A 10982-nucleotide genomic window follows, 5' to 3' on the forward strand; every position below is an offset into this window, starting at 1 on the left:
CCTCAAGAACGCAAAAAACATGTAACGCTTGTTAGTATTTTCCTGGGAAAACATAAAACTGATATGAATCAATATTTAACACCTTTTGTCGACGAAAGTAAAGAATTAGCTACTGAAGGGATATCATACACATTTAATGGTAGAGTCTACAAAAAAACAGTTAAAATTTTAATCGGAGTATGTGATTCAGTCGAGCGGCCTAATTTAAGATGTTCCAAATCATTTCGAGGAGAGTACGGCTGTGGTCTGTGTAAACATCCAGGAGAAGAAATGCAAAAAGGTGCTGGACATGTTCGTGTCTATCCGATAGATGCAGAAGGAAATGCATTCGGAGAAGGCTTGCGTTCTCATTCCGAAACAGCAATGCATGCAGAAGAACGAGAAAAAGGCATTAAAGGTCGTTCAAAATTGTTTGATATACCAAACTATGATATAATCAAAAATCTTACAGTCGATTGGATGCATTACGTTGCTCTAGGTGTGTGCTGACAATTTTTAAAATTATGGTTTGATCCTCAATATCATACAAAATCATTTTATCTTGGCCGCGTAATAAATGATATTGATTATTTTATAACATCAATTAAACCATCGTTGGACATCTCCAGAACTCCACGAAAAATCTCTTATCGCTTACATCTTAAAGCACACGAGTTAGTTATATGGTTGTTATTTTATAGCCTACCAAGTTTGAAAAGATATTTACCAAGGAAATATTTAAATCATTGGAGTCTTCTTGTTGATGCCATATCAATACTTCTCCAAACTTCAATTTTGAAAACAGAGGTATATTATGCACAGCAATTCATTTTTAATTTTGTTAAAGATATTGAATCACTTTATGGACCCGAACACATTTCTTTTAATGTACATCTTCTAACTCATTTGCCAGAAAATGTGTTAAACTGGGGACCTCTATGGACACATAGCGCATTTTGTTATGAGAACTTTCACCAGTTGTTAAAAAAATTAGTCAAAAGTTCAAATTCAGCTGAGCTTCAAATTTTAGAGTCTTTAAGGAGTATGATTGCATTTCGCAAATTAGAAGAATGTTATGAACATGATTTAACTTCAAGCCAACGGGAATTTTTAAAAAAATCAATAAACAAAAAAAAAATATTTCAGCAATTTAACTAAGATTGACAAAATTAAAATGATTGGAAAAGGTTTTCTACAGGATTTACCAGATAGTCACTGTTTGGCATTGAGGCGAATTGATGTCCTCGTCGATGATAACTCTGATGTGTTATATTATAAAAGAATAATCACTAATAATGAAGTTATACATAGTAAATCATATACCAAAGTTCGGAAAAGAAATAGTTATACTGTATTATTATCAAACACAGAAGTTTTCGAAATTGACACATTTATTCATGTTGAAGTACAAAAAAATAACAGATGTTTTGCTTTAGGAAGATACTTGAATAAATGGGTCATTCCACCAAATAAGAAAATTTTTACGGGGCGACCCTCGCGGATTATGTTTAAAATTTATGGAGGTGTTCTCTATAATAAGAAATAAATTCCCTACAAGTTTCAGCCCTTAATATGCAGCGGTTCTGGAGTTATGATTTTTTGAAATTTTGAAAAAAAATTTTTTTTAACTTTTTTATTAATTTTTCTGATGAGGAAAACTTTTTTATTAAAATCCACGAAAAATCTTATCTTGTCGGAAAAATTCTCAGCTTTTGAATGAAAATATTCATTTTATCATAAACACATCAGAAGACCCTTTGAAATCCAATTAAAGTGGTAAAATTGATTTTTCTCGGTGTGCGGTGCAAAGTACATCCAATTTGACTTTTTTTTCTGAAAGATCAGAGTTTTTTACACAAAATATATGGTTTTCACGATGTGCATATTTTTTGTTCAATCAAAATTAAATTAAACGTTATATCGGTTAAGCGTTATACGATTATTCGGGATAGTAAAATAATTTTCTGTTAAATATTTAAAATTTCAAACTGCTCGTTAAAAAATTGAGTTTATACAATGCAGATGGCGCTCACAACTACGATTACATTTTCTTATTTAGGATGTAATTTTCCAAAATTTGCGAGAAATACTGATTGGATTATGGAAACTTAATCAATTTATAAAAATTTATTGAATAAATTGATGTGTAATAATCCAACGGAATCGTGCTTCTTCAGAAGTTGTAATAGATGTCCAAACAATGAAGAAATCATTAATTACTTTCATCCATCGTTTAAAGAATTTGATGTAAATGAAATCTAATTTAAAATGTGGACATCAACCGATCGATGTACCATTGTAAACGTTATTTCGGATTCCGATGACTTTGTTGATACCTTAGCGACGCAACTTGAGAAACTTTTAAAACATGACTTTATAGTAAAAATACAAAGTCGGTTTTTCCTTAATGCGAAATTAAATTTGAAGAGTAGTGAATTAGCGGTAGTTTTTAACTTGGTAGAAAATTGCGTTTGTTGTGCAGGAAGCTGCTCAAGGCTATCATTGGAATAATGACCAAGCTACTATATTTCAAATGGTGGTTTACTAAAACGAAAATGATACTATTAAGCATTTAGGTGTGATGCACCTAGTGCATCCAGCAGGTGACGCTACCTGTTATTAGAGCGCTATCTATTATGAGAGCGTGAATTCAAACGAAATATTCAAATTAGTAAATATTAAATGATTAAAATTAGTTAAATTTTATATTCGAAGTAAATATTCAAATCATTTATTTCATGCTTTTACTCTTACCAGTTGTAATAAACATCTTTTGGTTAACTCTGTTTTATTTACAAAAGAAAATAAAATAAAATAAGGGAAAAACATATTTCGGTACAAAAGGACATTGTAACCAAATTTTCAGAACCCATAAAAGGTACTTGAGTAATTCAAGGACTATTTCTCGCCACATGGAATTTAAAACCCTATGAGGAAAAGTCGTAAAAGACACGTGTGAAACTCAATAAACCCTTGTTCTAAAAGTAACAAAGAATAATAAAAAACCATATGTAACTAAACAAAAATAATATTGTTAAATAACATTTACTGTTAAAATATAACTTTATATAATATTGTAGTTAAGCAAAATTAAGTTAAAATAATTAATAATTATAATCTTGTATTTAATTTATAATTAATACTTATTATTTAATTAATTTACTATTAATTTATTATTGAATTATTATTTGATTATTATTTAATTTATAATTAAACGATGTCTATTCTTTTATACATGATAATGATTAAATTGACTTATAATTTTATTAGAAAATCCGATTGTAAAATAATAGAAATAATATTTAATTCAAGTTATTAATTAGTCAAACTCAAACATTAATCCAACATATTATAAACAATATAATATATATATTTTCATGTTATAGTTTATTATAATTTTTATTGTAATTTAATTTCAAGTTAATTATAAGTTAATTTTCATTATAAATATATTTTTAAAAGAGTCTGTTAAATTAATAAAAATAGTTAAATAAACATAATGACTGTATTGCTAAAAGTGTATATTAGTGAAGTCTAACTTTCAGGCCGATAGGCTGAAATAAATATATATAGATATAGAGAAAATACATGTTAGTATATAAGGATCATTTATATGTAGTAGAAAGTGTGTGTGCTTATGTATTCCTTAGAGTGGATGTATGTATGGAAGTTATGGTGGGAGAATAACGGAGTTTGAAGCTCTTCGGAAAAACTATGTAACGACACTTCTCACCGAGAGCTTAGATTGCTAAGATCACGTCATTGTAAACCTCAATTTTATATTTTGAAGCTTTTTAATATTTTGTCAACTTGAATAATAAATTGAAACCAACTAAATAATTTTGATCAAAATTAAATAACGTCTAAATAGAATTCTTTTATTCAAAATGATTCCTTTCCCGCGCTGAAACCGAGTATTTTAATACTCCCGGACGAAAGAACTACAGTAAGTAAAGTTTTCAATAAATAAAAATAACATCCACTAGATGGAAGCATAACATAGGCTTAGTTGGTATCTCAGATTGCCTTAAACATGACACAGTTTTGATTTGTTTATTTCAAGAACAATTGATTTCTTTTTTAAGAGAAAAATTTATTGTTATTGAAAGGATTTTTTACTTCTCAGATGGAGCACCTCAGCAATTTAAAAATAAAAAAACATTTACTAATTTATGTGAATATTATGCTGACTTTAGAATCATCGTTGAGTGGCATTTTTTTGCAACTGCCCATGGCAAAGGACCATGCGATGGGCTTGTAGCTCCAGTAAAACGACATGCTGCTAGAGCTTCATTACAAATGGAAAATAAAAAACATATACTGGCACCACAAGATTTAAATTCCTGGGCAATCAAGAATTTTACAGGCGTTGATTTTACTTTCATAACGAATGATGATTATTTAGACAAAAAAAATGTGTTAGACGTACGATATTCTTTATCAAAAACGGTAAAGGGCACACAAACATTGCTTACTTTTACCGACAAATGATAAAATTGGATATGCTCTTATTAAAACTGTATCAACATCTGAAAAAAGTTCAAAAATAAAAGTATTTTAATTATAAAGATTTTACGTTTAATTTAATTGCGATTGAACAAAAAATATGCACATCGTGAAAACCATATATTTTGTGTAAAAAACTCTGATCTTTCAGAAAAAAAAGTCAAATTGGATGTACCTTGCACCGCACACCGAGAAAAATCAATTTTTCCACTTTAATTGGATTTCAAAGGGTCTTCTGATGTGTTTATGATAAAATGGATATTTTCATTCAAAAGCTGAGAATTTTTCCGACAAGATAAGATTTTTCGTGGATTTTAATAAAAAAGTTTTCCTCATCAGAAAAATTAATAAAAAAGTTAAAAAAAAATTTTTGTCAAAATTTCAAAAAATCATAACTCCAGAACCGCTGAATATTAAGGGCTGAAACTTGTAGGGAATTTATTTCTTATTATAGAGAACACCTCCATAAATTTTAAACATAATCCGCGAGGGTCGCCCCGTAAAAATGTTCTTATTTGGTGGAATGACCCAAATGTAGAAATAATTTTTTCCCCAATGTACAGTTGAAACATTTAATATTCACAAAAATTCCGGATCTTCAAGAACCTCTAGCTGCGATTGACGCAAAATTGATTCAGCAAAAAGTAACAATTGTTCATGACTCAGCTGATGACGTTCATATTGCCTGTATTCATCCGAACAAATATGAATTATTAACTTAATGTAGCCAACGGGGTAATTGGAAAGAAAACTAAAAGCTGAAAATAACTAGTACTCATAATTATCATGTATATTCTTAGAATATAATAAATATATGAAATTAATTGTATCGTGAAATTTTAACAGAATACTTTCCCCCATGAAAAAAAAAAATAAAAATAATATATATTTCGAAATATATTTTAAATATATTAAAAATCTATAAAAAATATATAAATATATAAAAAATATATATAATAGTGTTGCGTAAATACCAAATGTTCGCGCCAGAACACTTGGTAAATTCGCACTCTACTGCATCAGTGGTGCTGCGACTGACGCGCACCCTGATAGTCAACTCCCCGAGGCAGATAGACGATTACGCGCCAACCGGCACAATTAATCTACACGCGGTGGCTAACTACACGTGCTCAGTATTTATAAAGTGATCATAACGTAATTCCAATTACCCACCCGGGAAAAAATGATCAGATCTGATCAGATATGAACAGGCATGAGTGTTCAGGTCTGATCAGATATGAAAAATGACCGGGTCTGATCAGACCTGGCCAGGCATGTTCATGTCTGATCAGATCTGTTCATGCCTGACTCGATCAGTTCCATAAAAAAAAAAACAAGATTCGTGCCGACGGGGATTCGAACCATGTACGTTGCGCTCTTCAGACTGATACTTTACCTATTGACCCAATGACTTATCTTAATTCTAGAGTACCTTTCAAACTACTTTAAGTAATTTAAATTTTATACATGACTTATCCTTATAGTTAACGGAGTTCTATACTTAATTTATTAATTATTAATAACAAATTATACACAGTAAAAAATTTCGCGTCATAGCATCAAAAAATTTTTTGTTAAAAATTTTTATGTTAAATATTTAACACTTTTTTGTGTTGATTTAACAGAATAAATGTTAAATTTACACATAAAAGTGTTAAATATTTAACACAAAAATTTTTGACGCAATGATGCAAAATTTTTTACTGTGCATATTAGAGTGATTTATTTGGGACGGCTATGTATTTTTTTCGCTCCATTAACATATGGTTCTATGTAAAGTAAATAAAAAAATTTCCTCAAGGTTCATTCCGTAATTATAATTTTATTGTTTTCTTTTAAAATTGAAGTTTTTTTAACTAAAACGTATAGGAAATGGAGAATTATTTGTGTGTTCTACAATTTAACAGCCTTTGACACTACTGCTATGGACCAAGGCGTAGCTTAAGATAATAACAGACACCTTGAAAGGACTTATCGATATCAACTGATATATTTTGGTATTTTCACGCTATCAAACTCAAACTTTTACTAAATAATCTCATTTTTCGCGTATTCAATGGAACACAGTAAAAAATTTTATGTCATTGCGTCAAAATTCATCGTTAAAAATCATCGTTTTGGCATGGAAAATTAAAAAGTTCATGCTTATATAAGCCGAAATTTTTGATGAAAGTCGTACATTTAAAATTTATAAGGGGATAGAAACTGATACGTCATACGGAACAAATTAATTTTAAAAATAGAACTGCAGTCTATAGTTCGATAAAATTTTTCTTCCAGACTTAAAATATCATTTAAGAGGGTAAATCATGCATGAACAGTTCTTGTCAGCTGATATATGGAGTTTTAATCCTTTTCTATTAGGCTAGAACAGACATGATCGGACATGGAAAGGTCTGAGCGTATTTAACGCTTCAGACATGAACAGGCATGGACAGGTCTGAGCATATTTAATGCTTCAGACATGAGCAGGCATGAACAGGCTTGATCAGATCTGATCAGGTCTGAGCGTATTTAATGCTTCAGACATGAAGACATGAGCAGGCATGAACAGGCTTGATCAGGTCTGAGCGTATTTAATGCTTCAGACATGAACAGAAATGAGCAGGCATGAACAGGCATGAACAGACATGGACAGGTCTGATCAGGCCTAATTTCAGGCCTGGTCATACATGAACAGGGCTGATCAGGTCGGATTTCAGGCCTGATCAGATATGAACAGGTCTGATCAGTCCTGATCATTTTTTCCCGGGTATACACAGTAAAAAATTTCGCGTCATAGCGTCAAAAAATTCTGTGTTAAAAATTTTTATGTTAAATATTTAACACTTTTTTGTGTTGATTTAACAGAATAAATGTTAAATTTACACATAAAAGTGTTAAATATTTAACACAAAAATTTTTAACACTAAGATTTTTGACGCGATGACACAAAAGTTTTTACTGTGTATATTAGAGTGATTTATTTGGGACGGCTGTGTATTTTTTTCGCTCCATTAACATATGGTTCTATGTAAAGTAAAAAAAAATTTTTTCAAGGTTTATTCCGTAATTATAATTTTATTATTTTCTTTTTAAAATTGAAGTTTTTTTTAATTAAAACGTATAGGAAATGAAGAATTATTTGTGTGTTCTACAATTCAGCAGCCTTTGACACTACTGCAATGGACTAAGGCGTAGCTTGAAAGACACCAGTAAGGACACCTTGAAAGGACTTATCGCTTATCGATATCAACTGATATATTTTGGTATTTTCATGCTATCAAATTCAAACTTTTACTAAATAATCTTATTTTTCGCGTATTCAATGGAACACAGTAAAAAATTTTATGTCATTGCGTCAAAATTAATTGTTAAAAATCATTGTTTTGGCATGGAAAATTAAAAAGTTCATTCTTAAGGTAAAAGCCCCAATATATGATCATGTACCAGTATATGATCACTCCATGTATTTGTATATCTATATTCACAAATATAGGTATACAAATACATGGAGTGATCATATACTGGTACATGATCATATATTGGGGCTTTTACCTTATATAAGCCGAAATTTTTGATGAAATTTGTACATTTAAAATTTATAGGGGGATAGAAACTGATGCGTCATACGGAACGTATTAATTTTAAAAATAGAACTGCAGTCTATATTTCGATAAAATTTTTCTTCCAGACTTAAAATATCATTTAAGAGGGCAAATCATGCATGAACAGTTCTTGTCAGCTGATATATGGAGTTTTAATCCTTATCTATTTTAGGCTAGATCAGACATGATCAGACATGGACAAGTCTGATCAGGTCTGAGCGTATTTAACGCTTCAGACATGAACAGGCATGGACAGTTCTGATCAGGTCTGAGCGTATTTAATGCTTCAGACATGAACAGGCATGAACAGACATGAGCAGGTATGAACAGGCTTGATCAGGTCTGAGCGTATTTAACACTTCAGACATGAACAGACATGAACAGGCATGGACAGGTCTGATCAGGCCTGATCATACATGAACAGGCCTGATCAGGTCGGATTTCAGCCATGATCAGATATGAACAGGTCTGATCAGTCCTGATCATTTTTTCCCGGGCAGTGCATCTTGTACAAATCTACTCAACGACTCATCCAGGACAATTCTCCATCATCGGAAATTCAGGTACCAATTTCGTGTCCTTCATAATAATTTAATAATAATGAATTGTGGCTAATAATAATATTTTATGACGTAACCTCCTTGTTATTTTAATGCCGACATCTAAATATCAGCTTTCACGTTTCATTCAAATTAGTTTATATCTAATGTTGTATTTTATTCAACCTCATAATCTACAGTCACAAGAGATTACATTTATCATTTTCTCAATCTTCATAAAATATGACTCATTGTACAATAAATTAATATTCTTTCTTTTTATCAAGTCCTTTGTCCTACCTGGCTTAAGGTGATATCACCTCTCACCAGGAATGCATTCACATTTATAGATTCTTTTTCTGTGACTGCAAATTATCAGTTCAGTTGGCATCTTACTTTCACTCGTGCTCATCGCTCGTATCATCGCTCGTAATAATTATTGTCGCGTCATTAATATTTATTGACTGTGATAAAATAATAATATAACAAATTGATGTACTTAAGTTACTCTGAGCTCATAATTAGAATATTGTTAGAATTAATCAATTCAACGCTCTTATCAAATTTCAAATTGATATTTGTGCATGGTGCCAACATATTAATAACTCGTTATTGTATTTTAATTACAGTATTTTCATATACCTTATTAATAATAATTTCATACTATTTAATTAAATATTTACCATAAATCACAAAGTTAATACACACTAGTTATTAAGAATCAAATGTGTTCATAAAGTTATCTGTGATATTTTACTGAATAAATAATAAAACCACGAATGAGTGCCCACCTTTCAACACCCAGATCCGGTATAAATAAATAATTAATGATAAATAAATTTACAAATAGTGAATAATTACAGAAAGAGCGGAAAAGCGGGGATCAGGTTTAGGGTTGGATATCTCAATTAAAACGCGTAATTTATTATCAAAAATAACACTAGTAATTTATTTACATTAATTACACTCAATATTTAATATTTTTAATAGCGGATTGTTAAGATAAAAGCGGATTTGTAAATTACAGCGTGGGTTGCAAAAGCGAAGCCGGTTGACACGTGGTTGAACACTTTGCCGGCACTGAAAAAGCGGTGAAATAAATGCACTGATAACACAATTTACCTATAACAAATTAAAGCGAATTATTAGCGGTTAATTTAAGCGGTTTAAATTATAAAATTAGCAAAATGCGGTTTATTAACAAAAAGCGAAAGTAAAGAAATACTAATGGCGACTTGATGCAGCGAAAGCGTAGAAGCGAAAGATAATAACAATAGTCCGTCTTCTTCCTCGTTGAGTTGGGGAAGAAGGCTATTGCGCATGTCTAGTGGGAGCGATCAGCCAATAAAGCGGTCGATTCATGACGTGATCGAGAGGCTGATTTTCTATTGGCGGTTCGATTTTTGCGGGAACTAGCGGTGGACAGGTGCGTCTCTTGAATTTGGGAGTCCCCCAGGAGCGAGTTAATCGCTACTGGGCCTTGTTCACCGAACAAATAGATATATTTTTAATAACTAACTTTTGGCCGATTTTCATATACATTTTATATATTTTAGATATATTCAAGATATATTTTAAAATACATAAAAAATACATAGCTAAAAATATAAAAAAAATATATTTTGAATATATATTTTATGTATTTGAAATATATAAAATATATATGAAAATCGGCCTAAAATTAGTTATTAAAAATATATTTATTATACATATTTTTTATATATTTATATATTTTTAATAGATTTTTAATATATATAAAATATATTTTTTATATATTTCGAAATACATATTATTTAGATTTTTTTTTCATGGGGGTTACATAAATACAAGTCATAGTAATAAAAAAAAATAAAATGAAATAATAATATAAAATCAAATTTTTATAATAAAAATATTAAAAACCAAGTAAATAGATCCTTAAAACTTATATACTAATTATATCCAAACATAGTTGCGTAATATGTAATATCTGAAAATAATAATGAAGCAATAAACAAAAAATCAACATTGTAGATTGGTAGAAATGAAGTTCGGTAAGTTAAACAGAGAGTGATTTAGTACCAACTGCAACCTCACTACAGTAAAATATTATTACACTTAGTTATTAAAAGTAACTTTTGATAATTATTAATTAACAAAAATATATTAAAAATAACTGCAGATTTATTTTTCTATTTGTAGAAAAAAAAAATTTTTTATAAAATTGTTAAATTACAATTTTATATGTACATCCACAGATTCGGTAGAATCTGGTGCCAAGTCCCGTTCAAACGGAGCGCCAGACTACCGAGTGTGTATATACCGTAAGCAGAACGGTTTTTTGAGGTTGCATAATTTTATTAATTTTACAGACCTTTTTTTCCTTCAAGAA

The 10982-nt window shown here is 30.0% G+C and overlaps 1 protein-coding gene and 1 long non-coding RNA gene across 2 annotated transcripts in view; both read left to right on the forward strand.

Moving 5' to 3' along the window:
* The first annotated feature begins 7849 nt into the window (after nt 1-7849).
* On the forward strand, nt 7850-8125 carry LOC123272809. Its single transcript, XR_006511173.1, has 2 exons — nt 7850-7886; nt 8033-8125. It is a non-coding gene; the product is annotated as an uncharacterized LOC123272809 (long non-coding RNA).
* A 2509-nt stretch (nt 8126-10634) lies between these two features.
* The window catches only part of LOC123272873 (rap guanine nucleotide exchange factor-like), a 5435-nt gene continuing 5087 nt past the window's right edge, over nt 10635-10982 (forward strand). Inside the window, 2 exon segments of the mRNA XM_044739887.1 lie at nt 10635-10644; nt 10849-10901. Of these exon segments, the coding sequence (XP_044595822.1) occupies nt 10635-10644; nt 10849-10901 (63 nt within the window).

Source organism: Cotesia glomerata, linkage group LG10 (genome assembly GCF_020080835.1).
Source record: "Cotesia glomerata isolate CgM1 linkage group LG10, MPM_Cglom_v2.3, whole genome shotgun sequence".
NCBI classification, from domain to species: domain Eukaryota; kingdom Metazoa; phylum Arthropoda; class Insecta; order Hymenoptera; family Braconidae; genus Cotesia; species Cotesia glomerata.